This window comes from Rhinopithecus bieti, unplaced genomic scaffold, assembly GCF_001698545.2.
Source record: "Rhinopithecus bieti isolate Rb0 unplaced genomic scaffold, ASM169854v2 scaffold_32393, whole genome shotgun sequence".
Taxonomy (NCBI): Eukaryota; Metazoa; Chordata; class Mammalia; order Primates; family Cercopithecidae; genus Rhinopithecus; species Rhinopithecus bieti.
Window position 1 is genome coordinate 54597 of NW_016813794.1, and position 21154 is coordinate 75750.

Below are 21154 nucleotides of genomic sequence, written 5' to 3' on the forward strand. Positions count from 1 at the left end.
AAAAAAAAAAGGTACCAGTGTGTAGTAACATTGTGGGTGAGAATCTTTGCTCTTTATACATGACTCTGTTTAAGTTTCAGTTTTGTTTTTGCTCTTACCATTTTAGCTGAAACACACTTGGCTAAATTGTTAAGCTAAATTGTTGGCTACATGTTAAGCTAAATTATCAGTAGATGGCACCACAGCCTTAGTTAGCTGAAGATTTCTGGGTTTTGCAGGGAGTGAGGATTCCCTTTTGTAGCCAACTGGTCTTATATAGTGTCAGTTGTCAGATGTTTAGGTGTGACTCAGTGACCTGTGCTTAAAAGTTTGCCTGGTTACTAACTGAGGGAGCAACAAGTACAAACTGCAGATAAGGAACTGAAAAAAGGAAACACACAAATTTACACAGACACGGTGCCATAGATTTGTTGCAAGGGCAATTTGGTAGAGAGAAGCTGGAAGGAAGCTGAAGCTCCAGAAAACCCAAAACTACAAACTTCCTTCAAAAGTCTGGGGAGAGGCTGGGCGTGGTGGCTCAGGCCTGTAATCGCAGCACTTTGGGAGGCCGAAGTGGGGGGATCACTTGAGGCCAGGAGTTTGAGACCAGCCTGGCCAACATGGTGAAACCCCGTCTCTACTAAAAATACAAAAAATTAGCTGGGTGTGGTGGCGGGCGCCTGTAATCCCAGCTATTTGGGAGGCTGAGGTGGGAGAATCACTTGAACCTGGGAGGAAGAAGTTGCAGTGAGCTGAGATAGTGCTACTGCACTCCAGCCTGGGCGACAGAGTAAAATTCCGTCTCAATCAAAAAAAAAAAAAAAAAAAAAAGAACAAAAGAAGACAGATATTAGCGAGTGTTGGCTAGGATGTGGAGCAATTGGAAATCTCATGCAATGATGGTGGAAATGTAAAATAACATAACTATTTTATTTTATTTTATGTTGTTTCTGAGACAGAGTCTTGCTCTGTCATCCAGGCTGGAGTGCAGTTGCACGATCTTGGCTCACTGTAACCTCTGCCTCCTGGGTTCAAGTGATTCTCCTGTCTCAGCCTCCTGAGTAACTGGGATTACAGGCAGACATCACCATGTCCGACTAATTTTTGTATTTTTAGTAGAGACGGGGTTTCACCATGTTGGCCAGGCTGTTCTCGAACTCCTGACCTCCAGTGGTCCTCCCACCTTGGCCTTCCAAAGTGCTGGGATTACAGGCATGAGCCACGGTGCCCAGCAGGCACAACCATTTTAGAAAAAGTTTGCAATTAATCATACACCTACCATATGATCTAGCTATTGCACTCCTAGGTATTTACGCAAAGGAAAGAAAGCATAAGGCTATACAAAGACTTGGACACAAATGTTCAAAACAACTTTATAATAGTAAAAGAAAGAAAACTCAAATGTCCATCAACAGGTAAATGGACAAACATGGGAGCTTATCTATACATACAATGAAACACTACTTAGTAATATAAAGGAGTGAATTATTGATGCAGGAAACATGGATGAATACAAATAATTACTAGTGAAAGAAATAAGATAAAAACAGTATATAAACTCTGTACAATTGCATGCATATGAAAATCTAGAAAAAACAAAGCAATCTATAGTGGCAGAAAGCCAAGAATGGTTGTAAAGGACTGAAGAAGGGAGAAGGACTGGATGGGTGCCGTGGCTCACATCTGTAAACCCAGCAGTTTGGGAGGCCGAGGCAGGCAGATCACTTGAGGTCAGGAGTTCGAGACCAGCCTGGCTAACGTGGTGAAACGCTGTCTCTACTAAAAATACAAAAATTAGCCAGGTGTGGTGGTGCGCGCCTGTAATCCCAGCTACTCAGGAGGCTGAGGCATGAGAATTGCTTGAACCCGGGAGGAGAAGGTTACAGTGAGCCAGGATCTCGCCACTGCACTCCAGCCTGGGCATCAGAGTAAGACTCTGTCTCATGAAAAAAACAAACAAACAAAAAACAGAACAAAAAGGTTTAAAAAAAAGTGGGGGAAGAACTGGAGGGAGCAATTATACAGGAGCACTGAATATGTTCACTATCTTGATTTTGGTGATGGTTTCATGAGTATATACTGTAAAGGAGCATAAAAAGTCTCAAAACCCCCAAACTTATTATGCCAAAGGGAAAGTTAAGCCTGCTTACTTCGCAACCTTGTGTCAAAGTGCTATACGTTAGCCAGATCCCTACAAAAAGAAAAGGTCTCAGGTATTTCCAGATGACTGCCCTCACAAATTGCTCATAAGAAAATTCTTTCCTGGCTCCTAAACTTTTCAAGGTGTATAATAAATCCTCCCATAAATAAGGACATGTCAACTGTCACTTTAAGTCTGCAACTTAAGTCTAACTCCTTGTCCAGGAACCTAAAGTCTGGTAAATTTCACACTGATAGTGCCAATTATAAGCCTTATCTTCCCAAGTGAAAAACAAAGATGAGATCCATTATTCTTCTACCTATCCTGAGAAGTCTGAATAATGAATTCTTCCTTTACTCCCTATTTTTGAATGTTTGCCCTTATCTCATGTGTAGCATAGATTTACTGGGCACTAATTAAAATCTCACAAGAATGTCATCATTTGCCTCACTGTCTATCTCCCTTTTCCTGCGTGTCTTTTCTCTTAAAGAAATGTGTAAATACCGAATCTCCTGAAACCTTTCCCAAGGAGCACAGGCCACAGACTCATGTTTCTGTGACTCGGGGTTTTCCTGGGCACACCTTTAAGCTCTGGCTCAGTAAACCTGGATTGATTGAGATTCTTGCCTCAGTCTCTCATTTGGGTTGACAAAACATATGTCAGGACATTAGATTGTACTCTGTAAACATGCAAAGTTGCCAATGTGAGACTATGTCAAATATACCTCAATAAAGCTGTTAAAAGTAAATTTGTAAAATGAGATACTGATATGTAATGTCGGTTATTTTACTCACGTATTTGCCTTTTCTTTCATTTAACAGAGTTTATTGAGTGTCTAACTGTGCTAGAGGCTAAAAGAATAATGAGATAGTCTGCTTTCAAGTCTAGACAGACAGTGACAGTTCTGCTTGATATTCTTGTTGAACATGCCCATAGGAAGCTAAGAAAATAGGAAGATTAGTGTGTAGGCTGACGTGTTAGGGAAGGCTTTTCAGAGGACCTTAACCTTGAGCTGAGTTCTGAAGGATGAGTAGGTGGTTTGGACAGTGAGGAGCAGTTAGGGGTGGGAGGCAGTGGCAGCTTTCTGTCTTCAACAAGGCCTAGGGATGAGAGAACAAGGTGCTGTGGGAGGAAAACAAATTGCAGCAGAGAGGGGAGAAGAGCGTATTGAAAAGAGGCAGGATAGGTTAAGTCAGGACTGATTAGCATGGGCCTGGAAAGCTGTAGTCAGGATTCCAGCTGTACCAATGAAGGTCTGGGGAGCTAGAGCGGGTTTTAGGCAAGGGAGAACACAGATAGCCTGCTGATGAACAGCACAGGCCAGTTGAGTGGAGCAAGAGAAACCATCTTGCCCTGAGGTTGGCTAGCATTATGGTTAAACGCGTTTATTTAATTAGTCTCCAAGTCCTGCTAATAGCTCATCCTTAATCATTTTCAGATGTTCCAATTCTTTCCATCCCTGTTGCAGTTACCTTAGTTCTGCCTCTGTTATTGTTTGCTTGGATTACCATAATATCCTCCAATGGCGGTTTCCTTGTCTTCAGTCTTGCCCCCACTCTAAACTCTTTGCTACCTGCAGCATAAAACATTTTTCTAAACTTCAAGTCTGATCCTCTCAGCTTTAACTGAAAACCCAATCTGCTGCTCATCAATCTCTGTGTTTGTAATAACGATCATCACTGTAACAGCACACTTAGCAAGCATTTACTACATGCCAGGAACTGGGCTAAACACGGTGTGCTTTTATCTCATTAAATCTTCCTAAAACATTATTATTATCATCACTGTTTTACAGATGAAGAAACTGATTATCAAGAAGGTTTAGTAATGTGTCCAAGATCATACAGCTAATAAGTGTAATTGAATAACTTGTTGAAAACCAAAACCCCGTAAAGACAAAGTTGGGTAAAACTTTTTACTTGCACCTGCAAGAGGGACCAATTATTAGAGAACTGGCTTTGTAAACAAAAATGTAGGGCAGGTAGTTAAAGTAAAAAAATCATGAGGATAGACAAGAGCTCAAATTGTTATCAGTTCACAAGTCTGCTTGGATGTATGTGGGTCAATTTTGTTAAAATCGGTCCTTTCTATTAAGAAATTACAGCGCATCAACACTAAACAACAGAAAAGAAAATCCCTATGTCCCTGTTTTTCATGCTTTATCTGGGAAGGGTAGGCCTTTTCTAGACTATGGAATCTAAGCTTCAGCAAAAAAAATCATTTAAGCTGCAATATAAAGAATAGTCTTGGCCAGTCACGGTGGTTCACACCTGTAATCCCAGGACTTTGGGAGGCAGAGGTGGGCGGATCACTAGGTCAAAAGTTCGACACCAGCCTGACCAACATGGTGAAACCCCATCTCTACTAAAAATACAAAAATTAGCAAGGCGTGGTGGTGCACGCCTATAATCCCAGCTAGTGGGGATGCTGAGGCAGGAGAATGGCTTGAACCCAGGAGGCGGAGGTTGCAGTGAGCCGAGATCACTCCAGCCTGGGCGACAGAGCAAGACTCCATCTCAAAAAAAAAAAAAAAAAAAAAAAATAGTCTTAAGGAAGGCAGAATTAGAGAAAGACAAGTTATAGGAACCCAGGCAAGCCATTATAATGCCAAACTAATGCCAAACTAAGGCAATGGCAGGAGGGACAGAAAGAACTGGACCAGTTTTAAAACCATTATGGAACAGGAAAGGCATGTTGCAGTCCCTTCAACCAAGTTGCAAGTTTTGAATGAGTTATCCAAACATTATTAAATGCATCTTCAGTGATGGCTACCAAACTTTTTACCAGGAACTCTTTTTTGTAGAAATGTTAGGTCAGCCTGTTCATTCTGGTTTCTTGGGCAGTGACTGGGATGTTCAAACTACTAATTGGGATAGAACACAGAAGCTGGTTAAAAACAATATTTCTTATACAAATTGACCTTGAACATGGATCAAGGTTCACTATTTGCAGGAGAATCGGAGAGTGTGGTAATGAAAAGTTATTATACTTGAGAAAACGAGTTTACATCAGCAACTAATTAAGAAAAAAAGCAGCTCATAAATGGATGAATGCAGGTCATAAACACATTATATCAGTTATTACATAGGAAATCTATGGCAGAATACTGTGAAATGCAAGGTGTGTAGCTTATCAACAAGAATATAGCAAGTACGCCATTCAACTAAGAAAGAAATGATAAGGCTGCATCTGGGGCTGTTGACTGGAAGCACAAAGTGTCCTTTCCTTGTAGTAGTTACTAAAGATTCCAGTTTACATGGAAAGACAGAAAGCTGTTACACCCATGGCAGGAGCAGAGAACCCCAGCGACAAATTCTAATTTTGAACAGGCAGGTGCCAGTGTATTTCTCAAACTGCAAACTAAGATGCAGAAACACAATTTTCCTGTTTCTTAGTTTTGGACCATTTTCCCCCCAGAGCAGGTTTTAATTGTTGTCAGGTGAGATGCTGAGTTAACTTTGAGTGTTGAGTTGAGGGTCCAGTGGGATGTGGGTCCAGTTGAAAGGTGGATATATGTAGATCCAGACTCGAGTGATATAGGCTGCAAATAAATTGATAGTGAATTTATGAATTGTTAGAAAAGAAAGGACATCATTATGATTTAATCGCAGTTGAATGTAGGCAGCACAAAGGCCTTACACGGTGTCTTTTTTAAAAAAAATATACTGGGTCTATTTTGCTCACCACTCTATGTCCCGTGCCTGGAAGTGCGACTGGTACATAGTAGGTGTTGGATACATAGTTTCAGAATGAAATTTTAGAAATCAAAATTCTACAAACATTGCACACAGATTTAACGTTCTCTTATTTTCCAGGCGAGGTCAGGGCGCCCTTTGGTTTCGCGCTTCTGGCCCTTTAAGAAAGTGAAGGCGAAAGAAAGCGCTGCTGGGAAAAAGGGCGGGGCCGCGAGGGCCCGCCGTCCGTCCCGCCCACATCCCGGCCACAGCCAGCAGCTCGCGCTTGGCTGAGTTTTGGTAGCGGGACCCAGAAAATGTAAGGCATGCGCAGGAAGAGTCGCCAGGGTGAGTGACAGGCGAGCCCTGTGCTTTACTTCCGAGGGCGGTGTCAGCAAAGCTAGGTAAGGAGACCGGGAGGACGCTGCCTGCCCCTTTAAGATCGACTCCACCCCGCCTCTGGAGGAAAATGACGCAGTCGTCTACAGTTTCTGGAACGTAACCCTTTTGATCCCGTCAGCTCTCCTTCTCATTAAGAGAAATACCCAGTGGCCGCCACAGTCACGTACGTCATAACCCATGCCTCATCGGTGCTGGGACGAGAGAGGGAAGCGCCGGTCTAAAGGACATGGGGTCCAAATCCCAAATAATCTCTATTTGCTCTGCGTTACCTTTAAACTTTAGGCTGCATTGTGTGATTCAAGTGACAGCCTAGTACTGCTTAACAAAATTAGTCTAATGGGAGACCAGGCCCTGAGAGACCTCTGCGATCCCAGGACACTGATGTGGGGTAACTAATACCCACTGGAATCTACGCTGAGTTCACAGGCTATGTATGACCTGACATGCATTTTGGGCTGCCCTGAGTTTTGATATTTGAATGAGTTGCTGTTGTTTAAAAGCAGAAGCTGGCCGGGCGTGGTGGCTCGCGCCTGTAATCCCAGCACTTTGGGAGGCGGAGGCAGGCGGATCGCTTGAGGTCAGGAGTTCCAGACCAGTCTGGCCAACATGGCGAAACCTCGCCTCTACACACACACACACAAAATACAAAAATTAGCCGGGCATGGTGGCACGCGCCCGTAATCCCAGGACTCGGGAGGCTGAGATAGGAGAATCGCTTGAACGTGGGAGTCGGAGGTTGCAGTGAGCCGAGATCGCACCACTGCACTCCAGCCTGGGCGACAGAGACTCTGTCTCAACAACAACAAAAAAAGTGGAAGCTAATGTGTCAATATCTAGATTTTTTTCGATGATTTTGAGAAATCGGAGGGGTCTGGCAGCATGTTCCTGCCTGGCCCTTTTGAACTGTTTGAAAACAGTCTCCAGCTTGCCACAGCCCCTCTGTTATTTTACAGCTAGCCTGCATCACTCATTTATGATGTCCAGCCCCTTGTAGGGATTTGGATTTTTGATCCCTAATCTAAATACTTTAGTGGATTTAAGACCATTTAAAACATTTATGCAGAAGAGATCCGAGGTCTCCAAACAACTGGGTGCATAAGTTGTGTTTAAGTTGTTGTTCCTCATTCTCATTTATTCTTATCAGCGTGTGTGTGTGTGTGTGTATGTATATATATCTATAAAACGTCTTTGTGATCAGTTGCACAGGTGTTTTTCTATTGGAGCAAATCTTTTCGGTTTAGGCTTGGTAAAATCGAACCATCAGATGCTTTTACAGAAAGAGATCTAGGAGTTGATGTTCTTTTATTACAATTAAATCAATACAGTATTTTTAAAGGAAAAAACCTGAGTCTTGATTGCATTGTCTTCTGATATGACAATCTTTAGTGAAATCGAGTAGTCAATATAATTTGTATTAATATATCTCTGCCCACAGACAATTATAAATTCATTAACCCCCCAGCTCTTGGCTAGACTTCATGAAGGCAAAAACTGTGTTTGCCCTGTTAACTACTTTATCCCACCACTGGAATAATAAGCTTCCTGAAGACAGAAGACTTCTGTTATTTTGTTCACAGTTACCAAGCATGCCTACTTTGTTAAATTTCTGAAAGAAGTTGTACAGTTGGCCCACAATATAACAATATAGCAATGTAAAATTACAGCAATAAAAATAACACAAAAATATAGTGTAACTATTTACATAGCATTTACGTTGTATTATTATGAGTCATCCAGAGATGATTTAAAGTATACCACAGCATATGCCTAGTATACCACAGCATATGCTTAGTTTATATGCAAATATGCCATTTTATATAAGGGACTTGAGTATCTTCTGTGGTACCCTGGAAGCAAGGGATACTGGAACCAATACCTTGAGGATACTGAGGGATGCCTGATTTCCTGTAAGAGGCATTTTCTTGAGGATTCTTTCAAAATCAAATGCTTGTGTATTTGTTGTGTTAAATTACTAAAAGGATTCTCTTGTGAAAAGGTATCATTTAAAAAGATTGGATTTTCCCAATTGATGCACTAAAGCTTTCATCTGAAATGAACTTGCACATGTGAGTCATCAGATACAGAGCTTACACTGTAATATTTTCTTTTTTTTTTCTTTGAGACGGAGTTTTGCTCTTGTTGCCCAGGCTGAAGTATAATGGTGCGATCTCAGCTTACTGCAACCTCTGCCTCACAGGTTCAAGCAATTCTCAAGTAGTGGAATTACAGGCACCCGCCACCATGCCTGGCTAATTTTTTGTATTTTTAGTAGAGACAGGGTTTCACCATGATGACCAGGCTGGTCTTGAACTCCTGACCTCAGGTGATCCTCCCACCTTGGCCTCCCAAAGTGCTGGGATTATAGGCGTGAGCCACCGCCCCCGGCCAATATTTTCTTATTATGTAATAGGATCTGGAAATGTTGTTCTTCTTTGGAATTCTCAGTATTACTTTTTTTCCCCCCCAGAGACTCAGAGGTTCCAGTTGAGATCAAGTTGGGAGACACACCCTTGTTCATTCTCCTTGAGAAGCGGCCATTATCAACAGAACATTGATAGAACCTGTGTTTGGGGAAAGGCCTGATGGCTTTGAGTCTAGGTTGGAAAGCACCCAGGAATCGCTGTGGTCTCCTCTTGCAGGCTATGCGAAGCAGTGGTCTTCTCTTGTTTCCCTGTGGCCGGTGTCCCTGGAGGGGAGCTGGAAGCTTTTTGGATCCTAAGATAAAGGCTTTCCTGGAGGAGAACACTGAAGTCACCAGCAGTGGTAGCCTCACCCCTGAAATCCAGTTGCGGCTTTTGACCCCCAGATGCAAATTCTGGTGGGAGAGAGCTGACCTGTGGCCCCACAGTGATCCTTACTGGGCAATCTACTGGCCAGGAGGCCAAGCCCTGTCTAGGTATTACCCTATTGAAACTTTTAAGGTGGTACAGATCTTTGCTCTTTTCAGTCCCCTCCAACTCCAGCCTCTACAAAAAACCACAGCAAGTCTGGGCGTGGTGGCTCATGCCTGTAGTCTCCGTACTTTGGGAGGGTGAGACTGTATAGTAAGCTGTGATCCTGCCATTGCACTCCCGCCTGGCCTGTCTTTAAAAACAAAACAAAACAGAAACTAGCAAAACTCAAAAGTCTTCTTGTTTTTTCTTCTTTCTTTCTTTCTTTTTTTTTTGGTAGAGACAGGATCTTGTTATGTTGTCCAGGCTGGTCTTAAACTCCTGGCGTCCTCAACCTCCCCAAGTCCTGGTATTACAGACGTGGGCCTCTGAGCCTGACCTTAGGTTAGCCATATTTTTTGGTTGCCTTGTTGCATAATTTTCCCTTGTAACCCAAGCTTATCAAGCTATTTTCCCAAGTAGCTGTCTCCCCAAGAGAAATCCTAGAGTCAGCTGTCAGGACCCTGGATAGCTATAAGTGATCCAGAAATCTCATCTGTTAGGAGGTTCATGGTTCATAGCGCATGACCATTGCAGAGTTTTTAGATGGAAGCTAAATACCCAGTCCTTCAGCTCTCCTTTAATTCAGTGAATGTCGCTCCATAAACCTCACATTCCTTCCAGAGTTGCTTCTTTTCCCATAAAACAGGAGCTGTGAGTGAGTGGGGTGCTCAAAGATTCCCTCTTCTATTGGGTGCAGTGCCTGTAATCCCAGTGCTTTAGGAAGCCAGTGCAGGAGGACAGCTTGAGGTCAAGAGTTCGAGACCAGCCTAGGTCTCTACAAAAAAAAAGTTTTTTAAAATTAGCCAGGTGTGGTATCTTGTGCCTGTAATCTTAGCAACTCAGGAGGCTGAGGTGGGAGGATCACATGAACCCAGGATTTCTAGGTTACAGTGAGCTGTGATTGCACCATTGCACTCCAGCCTGGGTAATAGAGTGAGACCCTGTATCTATTTTTAAAAGAGAGAATAAAAGTCTCAGTGGCTCATGCCTGTAATCTCAGCACTTTGGGAGGCCGAGGCCGGCGAATCACTTGAGGTCAGGAGGTCAAGACAAGCCTGGCCAACATGGCGATAGAGTGAGGAAAAAATCCCTCTTCTCTAGAGGCTTGTTGAAAATTTAGGACTTGAATCTGCGTTTTAATCCCCCCTCCCCATCTTCTAACTCTCCATATTGCAGAGGTCTTAGGGCATTTTCTCACATAGCCACACTATACTTCTTATTGAAACACAGCTGATGAAATAAAGGCAAGAGCTTTTTGCATTTTGATCTAGTCTTTGTTGTAGGATTGGTAAATGATTTCATCTGTTTATGCCCTGTGGTTCTAAAGCTGTGAAACAAAAAAGGTGATAAGGACTTCTGTTTCACAGGAATGGTCTAGCCTACATAATTAGTGTTATATGTAGTTTTAAGTAAAGTGTGTAAATGCAAACATAGAGCTTTTGGTTGGAAATTCCAAGGACTGGAAAGCTTTCCAGCTGGTACAAAATAATGCCAATGTTCTGATCGTTGTGTTGCTAGATTTTCAAGCTTTATTTAGTTATATCATAGTTTTAGAATGCTGACATCTTAAGTGATGTCTATTAAAGTGACTATCAACTTGAAATAAAATCATCTTCTTTAAGAGACTGAGTTAGATGTCATAAATTGGTGACCCATAGGTGTGTTTTGTTTGACCTGGACTTATAAACTTCAAAAAAATTATTTGCTGATATTTAAAACTGGCGAGATTTCATGTAAAAATCGATTTGCTTTGAAAAGCAAGGATACCTGGTAAACAGGGATTCTGTGTGGCAACGGTGAGCTGAAGATGGGTAGCAGCTAGTTATTTACTTACTTAGAGTTGGAGTTTTGTTCTCGTCATCCAGGCTGGAGTGCAATGGCGTGATCTCAGCTCACTGCAGCCTCCACTTGAACCACTCCAGGTTCAAGCAATTCTTCTGCCTCAGTCTCCCGAGTAGCTGGGATTACAGGTGCCATCCACCACACCTGGCTACTTTTAGTATTTTTAGTGGAGACGGGGTTTCACCATGTTGGCCAGGCTGATCTCAAATTCCTGACCTCAGCTTCCCAAAGTGCTGGGATTACAGGTGTGAGCTACTGCACCCAGCCTATTTATTTATTTAGAGATGGAGTCTCACTCTGTTGTCCAGGTTGCAGTGCAATGGTGCACTCTCAGCCTACTACAACCTACACCTCCCAGGTTCAAGTGATCCTCCTGCCTTGTAACTGGGATTATAGGCACCCACTGGATAATTTTTTTTTTTTTTTTTTTTTGAGACGGAGTGTCGCTCTGTCATCCGGGCTGGAGTGCAGTGGTGTGATCTCGGCTCATTGCAACCTCCGCCTCCCGGGTTGAAGTGATTCTCCTGCCTCGGCCTCTCAAGTAGCTGGGACTACAGGCTCGTGCCACCATGCCAGGCTAATTTTTGTATTTTTAGTAGAGACAGGGTTTTACCATGTTGATCAGGCTGGTTTTGAACTCCTGACCTTGTGATCCACCCTCCTCGGCCTCCCAAAGTGTTGGGATTACAGGCGTGAACCAACGCGCCTGACCTAATTTTGTATTTTTATTAGAGACAGGGTTTCACCATGTTGGCCAGGCTGGTCTTGAACTCCTGACCTCAAGTGATCCGCCGGCCTTGGCCTCCCAAAGTGCTGGGATTACAGGCATGAGCCACCGTGCCTGGCGGTAGCAGCTATTTAGACAGGGCATGTATACCTCTACTTTGCCATAGTTTTACTGGTAGATGTTGTCAAGTCCCAGGTTCTTGGTGCCATGAACAAAGAATTGGATGTGACACACATACAAGTAGCAAAGCAGCAAACAGTTTGTTAAGCACAATGCGATCAGCAGTGGATCAGGCTGACCCGTGAGTGGTATCAGCCCTGGTTTGTTACATTTCATGGCCTTTTATATGCTTTTTCCTCACTTGCTTAACCTTACTTTATTTTTCAGAAGTGAATTGCTCATCCTTGCCTTTCCCTCATTGTGCCTAAACCGCACTTTATTTCTCATAAGCTAATTGTGCATCCTTTCTTAACAGTATTTTATCTTTCCCGACAAAATTGCTTATCTTTTATTTCTTGTAACCAAATTGCTACTGCAAGCCCTTTCAACTTATTTTCCTTATCTTGCATGTTCCAACTCATTGCTTACTCCCTTATCTATTAGTGCTTACTCTCTTATTTCATATGTCCCGTTTCTGCTATCTTGTATGTTTTGCTTTTGGTATTGCTTCAGCTAGCCTATGTCCAATGGGTCCCCTTCACCCCTGAATTCCTCTGCCATTCTCCTGCCTCAGTAGTACCCACTGTTCCTTATTACTCCAATCCTAAGATCAAGAGTCAGCTGAAATTTGTTATTTCAGTGTTTCCCCATCCATCTTCACTTGTTTGGTAACTGTTTAGCTCTAGTCCAAATTCCTTGGCTGAACTGGACTTTGGGTTTTACCAGAGAGGTCATTGTACTACAATTCAGGCAGCAGGAAAGTCACTCTATGATTTAGTCTAGAGGAGACAGTGACTCTTGGATTGAGTTTACTTAATTTTAGTCTTTGTTTTAGCAGTATTTTGTCAGTCTTAATTCCTGGTGCTTGGTAGTTTCTGGAACGTACTAAGTATTCAATACTTTGTCAGCCCAAATGAGAGACTGAGGCATGAGTCTCAACCAGCCAAGGTTTGTTAAGCCCAAGAGAAATACAAGTCACAGAGAAGTTTGTGGCCTGTGCTCTTCTAAGAGGTTTTTAGGAGGCACAGTATTTATACATTTCTTTCTTTCTTTCTTTTTTTCTGTTGTTTGAGATGGAGTTTTGCTTTTGTTGCCCAGGCTGGAATGCAATGGCACAATCTTGGCAGACTGCAGCCTTCCCCCTCCCAGGTTCAAACGATTCTCCCACCTCAGCCTCCCGAGTTGCTGGAATTACAGGCATGCATCACCACACCTGGCTAATTTTGTATTTTGTATTTTTAGTAGAGACGGGGTTTCACCATGTTGGCCAGGCTGGTTTTAAACTCCTGACTTCAGGTGATCCACCCACCTCGGCCTCCTAAAGTGCTGGGATTACAGGCGTGAGCCACCTCGCCTGGACATTTATACATTTCTTTCTTTTCTTTTTTTTTTTTTGAGACGGAGTCTCGCTCTGTCACCCAGTCTGGAGTGCTGTGGCCGGTCTCAGCTCACTGCAAGCTCGCCTTCCGGGTTCCACACCATTCTCTGCCTCAGCCTCCCGAGTAGCTGGGGGACTACAGGCGCCGCCACCTTGCCCTGGCTAGTTTTTTGTAGTTTTTAGTAGAGGACGGGGTTTCACGTGTTAGCCAGGATGGTCTCGATCTCCTGACCTCGTGATCCGCCCGTCTCGGCCTCCCAAAGTGCTGGGAATTACAGGCTTGAGCCACCGCGCCCGGCCCATTTCTTTTCTTTCTTTCTTTCTCTTTTTTTGAGACGGAGTCTCGCTCTGTCACCCAGGCTGGAGTGCAATGGCTTGATCTCTACTCACTGCAACCTCTGCCTCCTGGGTTCAAGCAATTCTCCTGCCTCAGCCTCCCGAGTAGCTGGGATTACAGGCATGAGCCACTGTGCCTGGCTATACATTTCTTTAAAGAGGAAAAGGCATGTAGAAACAGTGGGTTAGGCAGTGAGGCAAATGATTACATCCTTGTGAGATTTTAGTCAGTGCCCAGTAAATCTATGCTCTACATAAGGTGAACATTCGAAAATAGGGAGTAAGGAAGAGTTAATTACGTAGATGTCTCAGGGTAGGTGAAGGAATGATTGCTCTCATCCTGTTTTTTTTCTTGAGACAGGGTCTCACTTTGTCACCCAGGCCAGAGTGCCGTGGTGCAATCTTTGCTCACTACAGCCTTGACCTCCTGGGCACAAGTGATCCTCCCATCTCAGCCTCCCAAGTAGTTGTGACCACAGGCATGTGGCACCATAAGCAACTAATTTTTGTACTGTTTGTAGAGACGGGGTCTCATTATGTTGCTCAGGCTGGTCTCGAACTCTTGGGCCCAAGTGATCCTCCCCACTTCAGCCTCCCAAAGTGTTGAGATTACAGGTGTGAGCCACTGCACCTAGCCTTACCCTGTTTTTATTCTGTACCCAGGAAGATAAGCTTGTAATGGACATTGTATGAAATTTAACACTTTAGTTTTGTGGACAAGGAGTTAGACTTAGGTAGCAGACTAAAGTTAGAGTTGATATGTTTTTGTTTATGGGAGGAGATACATCTCGAAAGGTTTAGGGGTCTGCAAAGAATTTATGAGCAATTTGTGAGGGCAGTCATCTGGAGGTCCCTGAGACCTTTTCCTTTTGTAGGGGTCTGGCTAATGTATAGCGCTTTGACACAAGGTTGGGAAGTAACAGCTATCTATGCATGAGGAAAGGAGAGTGTTCCCTAACTTGGCCTCCAGGCTTAACTTTCCTTTTGACATAATGAGTTTTGTGGGTCTAGAGACTTTTTTTTCTTTTTTTTTTTTTTTTTTGAGACAGAGTTTCGCTCTGTCATCCAGGCTGGAGTGCAGTGGTGCCATCTTGGCTCACTGTGAGCTCTGCCTCCTGGGTTCATGCCATTCTCCTGCCTCAGCCTCCCAAGTAGCTGGACTACAGGCACCCACCACCACGTCTGGCTAATTATTTTGCATTTTTGGTAGAGACGGGGTTTCACCGTGTTAGCCAGGATGATTAAACAGTCTCACTGTGTCACCCGGGCTGGGGTGCAGTGGTGCAATCTTGGCTCACTGCAAACTCTGCTTCCCTGGTTCAAGCAATTCTGCCTCAGCCTCCTGAGTAGCTGAGATTACAGGCACCCGCCACCACCCCTCGCTAATTTTTGTATTTTTTTTTTTTTTTTTTTTAATTTTGAGATAGAGTCTTGCTCTGTCGCCCAGGCTGGAGCACAGTGGCATAATCTCAGCTCACTGCAACCTCCACCTCCTGGGTTCAAGTGATTCTCCTGCCTCAACCTCCTGAGTAGCTGGGACTATAGGCACACACCACCATGCCGAGCTAATTTTTGGATTTTTAGTAGAGATGAGATTTTGCCATGTTGGCCAGGTTGGTCTCGAATTCCTGCCCTCAAGTAATCTGCCTGCCGTGGTCTCCCAAAGGGCTGGGATTACAGGCATGAGCCGCCGTGCCCAATCTATACCTTTTTTTTGAAAAAAATTGACTTGAATAGCATGATTAGTCAGTTGTGTGGTACTGTGCTTCATGCCTGCTGAAGACCAAATGACTAGGTCCTTTCTTCTGCCACCTCTGCCCAGCTCTGGAGATGGACTTTTTGTGTCACTCTAGTCAGACCAAACTTGCCAAGGTTGGACCAAGTTCTTCTGCTACGTTTCACTGTTTCTTTTGTCCAGTCAACCTAAGGACATGTATTTTCTTTCTTTTCCTTTTCTTTTTTTGGATACCTCTTATTTGCCGAGACCAGCTGGGTTGGGGAGACCCTAACCCAGTGGCGCTAGAGGAATTAAAGACACACACACAGAAATATAGAGGTGTGAAGTGGGAAATCAGGGGTCTCACAGCCTTCAGAGCTGAGAGCCCCGAACAGAGATTTACCCATGTATTTATTAACAGCAAGCCAGTCATTAGCATTGTTTCTGTAGATATTAGATTAACTAAAAGTATCCCTTATGGGAAATGAAGGGATGGTCTGAAATAAAGGGATGGGTTGGGCTGTCTGCAGCAGGAGTATGTCCTTGAGGCACAGATCACTCATGCTATTGTTTTGGTTTAAGAAAGCTTTTAAGTGGTTTTCTGCCCTGGGTGGGCCAGGTGTTCCTTGCCCTCATTCCGGTAAACCCACAACCTTCCAGTGTGGGCGTTATAGCCATCATGAACATGTCACAGTGCTGCAGAGATTTTGTTTATGGCCAGTTTTGGGGCCAGTTTTGGCCAGATTTTGGGGGGCCTGTTCCCAACACTTATTTTTCCTCATCTCTCTGAGATATGTTTCTCCTTTCTTTTTAATTTAGGTATCTTTTGGATAATCCTGATGTTGTCCGAGGAAAATCTGTATTAGATCTTGGGAGTGGTTGTGGAGCAACAGCTATTGCTGCTAAGATGAGCGGGGCATCAAGGATCTTGGCCAATGACATAGACCCTAGTAAGGATTCATATTTTAAAATATTTAAGGCTCATCTTTTTTTTCTTCTCTAGAATAAGTATGTACACATGCTCAGTGTGGTAGCTTGTCGTCGTATGCATTTTGTGATCAGACATTGTGAATCTGTGTGCACTGGGACATTATCTGTAGGAATCCCCTGAGGTCGGAGTAGATGGTACATTTTTCCCAGGAGGATTTGTGTCTGCCAGACATCCTGGAGGGAGCACTTATGTTAATTTATGGGTTAGGAATTGCCTGAAATAAGTAAATAGTGTATATTTGACCCCAAACCCGAGTGAGTGTTGGCCTGTCTTTGAGGGTGATTTTTATTCCATTAGAACACAGGCTGAGACAAGTAAGTTTTTATTTGATCTGATTTTCTTCTGGTCTACCCTTTCACTGAGAATATAGTCCTTGAAAACCTTTATTTTATAAAGGAGTCTCAGTTCTTTTGTTTTTTTTTGGATACGGAGCCTCACTCTGTTGCCCAGGCTGCGGTGCAGTGGCATGGTCTTGGCTCACTGCGACCTCCACCTCCTGGGTTCAAGTGATTCTCCTGCCTCAGCCTCCCGAGTAGCTGGGACTACAGGCATGCACCACCATGTCCAGCTAATTTTTGTATTTTTATTAGAGACAGGGTTTCACCATGTTAGCCAGGCTGGTCTCAAACTCCTGACCTCAGGTGATCCGCCTGCCTTGGCCTCTCAAAGTGCTGGGATTACAGGTGTGAGCCATTGCGCCCAGCCAAGGGGTCTCAGTTCTAATTTATTGCCATGCTCAATCAAGCCCAAGGCTTGTTTCCCTGTTCACAGTAAAAAACCAAAATATTTTGGTTAATGAAATCAGCAAATATTCCTAAAATTCCCAGCATTTCTAGGTGTTTTGAATTGTTTGTTTTGTTTTCAGGATATCCAGTCATGTATTTGGAAATTGTGGTATAGCTTATATTGAGATAACCTTTAGACTTCTTTAAACAACAACTTTCAACAAAAAGGAAGAAAAACATATTGTTAGCAGATCTTCTAAATTATTTAATCAACAGGGAATTATAACAGCCTAGCATATACCAATTCATTTTGTGCTTTTTTTTTTTTTTTTAAGTTGCAGGAATGGCTATTACACTAAATTGTGAATTGAACCGACTGAATCCTTTTCCTATTTTAATCCAAAACATTTTGAATTTGGAACAAGATAAGTGGGACCTTGTTGTTCTTGGCGATATGTTTTATGACGAAAACCTTGCAGACAGTCTTCATCAGTGGCTGAAGAAGTGCTTCTGGACCTATAGAACTCGAGTACTGATTGGTGACTCTGGGCGGCCCCAGTTCAGTGGACACAGCATTCAGCATCACCTGCACAAAGTGGTAGAATATTCACTTTTGGAGCCTACTAGGCAGGAAAACAGTGGACTGACAACAAGCACAGTGTGGGATTTTCAGCCTTGAGTTGTCGAAGTGCTTCCAAGTATGAATATAGTAATATTTGGATCTGACTCTAAAAGTTTTCTCTATAGGAGATACTCTTCAGTTTAATGAATGTAATTCTTGTTAAATGGCAAATCTTGTTTTTAAAATATGAAGGTTTAGAGTTTTGCTTACTTTTGTCATGTAACTGGTTCTGTATTTCTATGCATGCCAATTATACACATCTCTATCTGCATTTTTTTTCTATTTTAACCACTGAAAAAATATGATTATACAATGCCATACTCACTGGTGGCAGCATTTAATTTAAGTAATGCAGAGGAATTAAACATTGTAGCCGGATCTGTTTCTGTAGTTGAGAACAACTGTGATGTAACTTTTAATTAAACAAACAAAACAAAACATAGAAGAATATATATGTATTTTCTTTTTTTAGAGACAGAGTCTCTGCTCCCAGGCTGGAATGCAGTGGCTATTCAGAGGCTTAATCATTGGGCACTGCAGCCTTGAACTCTGGGCTTTTTTTTTTTTTTTTTGAGATAGAGTCTCGCTCTGTTGCCCAGGCTGGAGTGCAGTGGCGCATATCTCAGCTCACTGTAGCCTCCACCTCCCACATTCAAGCGATTGTCCTGTCTCAGCCTCTGGAGTAGCTGGGATTTTAGGTATGCACCACCATGCCTGGGTCATTTTTGTATTTTTAGTCGAGACTGGGTTTTGCCATGTTGGCCAGGCCAGTCTCAAACTCCTGACTTCAGGTGATCCACCCGCCTTGGCCTCCCAAAGTGCTAGAATTACAGGTGTGAGCCACCACACCAGCCTGACATGTTTTTTATTTCTATCACTTCCTTTTGATTTTTTCTTATAGCATCTAGCTCTGCTTATGTCACCCATCATTCTTGCATGTTGTATGCTTTTCGCATTAGAGCCTTTTGCATGTTAATCAGTTATTTTAAATTTATGATCTGATAATTCTAAAATGTCTACCATATCTGAGTCTGGTTTTGATGCTTGTCCTTCCAGACTGTTTTGTCTTTTAGCATGATTTGTAATTTTTTGTTGATAGCTAGACATGATGTATTGGATAAATAAGCAGGTAAACTAAGGTAGCATGAGGTTTTAAAATCTGGGTAGGGCTATTGTTTGCTGTAGTGTAGCTATTACAGGCTAAATTTTCCTCTAGTGTCCTTGCTGTTGTCTCCCCTGTTATCTTTGAGTTTCCCTAGAGATTCCTTCTTACATAGAGTCTGAAGCTTGCAGTTTTTTTCACCTGTAATTCCCTGTTATTATACAGTAGGCTAAATGATGTGATGAAGTATGGGAGAATGTATGTTCTATAGTTCTGTGATTAAGTCTCAGTCAGTTAAGTCAGCCTGTGCTCCTGCTGTAACCTTCACAAGTGCTTTCAGCTTTTCTTTTGTCCCTTTGGTGAGACAGGAAGGCTAGAGGAGGCTGTAGCTGGGTACTTCCTTTCCCCCAGGTCAGCTAGGCTCTGGTAAAATAGTTTCCCTTGAGAGCTGGAATTGCATGGTTGGGCATATTTCAAAATGGTTACTTTCCCCATCCTCGTACGAGAAGAAAGGATTTTTCTCTGATCCTCACCCTGAGAACCTGGTAGGTATCCTGGAGGTAAAACTATGAAAGTGTGGTGTCTCCCCTAGGAGTGGGCCCCCTTGAGTTGGTTTGTTTTAATTTAACAAAGTTTAATTGAGCAAAGAACAATCTGTGAATTAGGCAGCTCCCAGAAGCAGTGTAGGTTCAGAGTGATGGCAGCGTTGCCACACCTGGTGAGATAACGGTTATGGACAGATTCCTGGAGCTTTTGATTTTTTTTTTTTTTTTTTTTTTTTTTTGAGACAGAGTCTCACTCTTATCGCCCAGGCTGGAGTGCAATGGCATGATCTTGGCTCACTGCAACCTCTGCCTCCTGGGTTAAAGTGATTCTCCTGCCTCAGCCTCCCAAGTAGCTGGGATTAGAGGCATGCATCACCACGCCCAGCTGGGATTACAGGCATGTGCCACCATGCCCAGCTAATTTTTATATTTTTAGTAAAGACAGAGCTTCACCATGTTGGCCAGGCTGGTCTCGAACTCCTGACCTGAGGTGATCCATCCGCCTCAGCCTCCCAAAGTGCTGGGATTACCAGTGTGAGCCACTGCACCAGGCTGGAGCTTTTGATGCTTAAGTCCATCCACATGGAGCCTCCAGCAACTCAGGAATTATAGCATAAATGTTCCTACTGGTACTGGCTCCAGCAAAAGGCTTCTGCTCCCTGTAAGCTGTGGTTCTTTGTATTTGCATTTCTAATTTGTGAGGCATTTTCTCTTTAACCTTAATTCTATAATGGATCTAAGTGTTGTTGAGTTTTCAGTTTATTCAGCTTTATTCTTATTGTGAGGATGGGAATGATGACTTCCAATCTCTTTATATTAGAACATATAAATCAGACTAGAGACTGGAAATTTTTGTTGTTGTTGTTGAGTTTTTTGTTTTGTTTTGTTTTTAGACAGGGTCTTGCTCTCTCATCCAGGCTGGAGTTCCGCGATGTGACCATGCTCACTGCAGCCTCGACTTTCCAGGCTCAGGTAATCCTCCCACTTCAGCCTCCTTAGTAGCTAGGACTGCAGGCATGCACCACCATGATGCCTGGCTAGTTTTTTTTATTTTGTATTTTTTGTAGACACGGAGTCTTGCTACATTGGCCAGGCTGGGTATTACTGGGTGTTTCTTTCTTTCCTCCTTTATTTCTTTCCATATTTACTTATTCAATGAATATTTGAGTGCTTATTATATACCAGGCACTGTTCTAGGCACTGGGGATATAGGGATACAGCAATGAAAAAAAAAGATAAATATTTTGTCCTTACAAAATTTGTATTCTAGAGTAGGGAGACATAATGAACAAATGAAAAGTAAAACAGGCATCAGATGGTGATAGGTAGTAAAGAGAAAAAGAGGTAAGGGTGATAGGGAATACTGGGTACTAGATGGGGTACAGATATTTTAAACAGAGTGGTGAGAAATAATTAATACAACTAGCAACATAAAAAAGGAGGAAAATAAAACTGCAAACTGTTTTAGGAAGATAAATCCTTCATAGACCCAAAGAAGCTCACAACTTAGATTGAAACTGGTTTCTGCAAAAAGGGGAAAATACGATTGACTTGGTTAAATATTCAGTATTAAATTTTATTGAATTCATCTTTAGAAAAATTTCATAGAACAGGCCTTACCCTTTTTGCACATATATACATATATGCCACCTTTGCAGTGGCAACATATATAGCCACACTATAAACATACCACATTTATAAAGCAATAGTAAGGACAAGAAATGGAGCTGAATAAGTACCCCCCAACATACACAAGAAAGTTAGCATACTTACCCCATTTTTCACTACATCAGAGGCAAAATAAGAAATCTTTTAAGAAAATCTCAAGACAGGCTCATGGCAAAATGAATATGCTAAATTTGGGGGTTGGTTTAAGCATGG

The 21154-nt window shown here is 42.8% G+C and overlaps 1 protein-coding gene across 7 annotated transcripts in view; it reads left to right on the top strand.

Annotated features, from left to right (window-relative positions):
• Positions 1-20198, top strand: part of ETFBKMT (electron transfer flavoprotein subunit beta lysine methyltransferase) — a 26520-nt gene extending 6322 nt beyond the window's left edge. The window contains exons 1-5 of one of the 7 annotated variants that reach the window (XM_017848959.1): positions 6051-6198; positions 8664-9092; positions 16108-16238; positions 17340-17702; positions 20167-20198. In XM_017848959.1, coding sequence (XP_017704448.1) covers positions 8779-9092; positions 16108-16238; positions 17340-17683 — 789 coding nt within the window. In that variant the 5' untranslated portion in view covers positions 6051-6198; positions 8664-8778 and the 3' untranslated portion in view covers positions 17684-17702; positions 20167-20198. The other 6 variants (XM_017848955.1, XM_017848958.1, XM_017848956.1 and 3 more) reach the window with 6 other exon arrangements.
• The last annotated feature ends 956 nt before the right edge of the window (positions 20199-21154 follow it).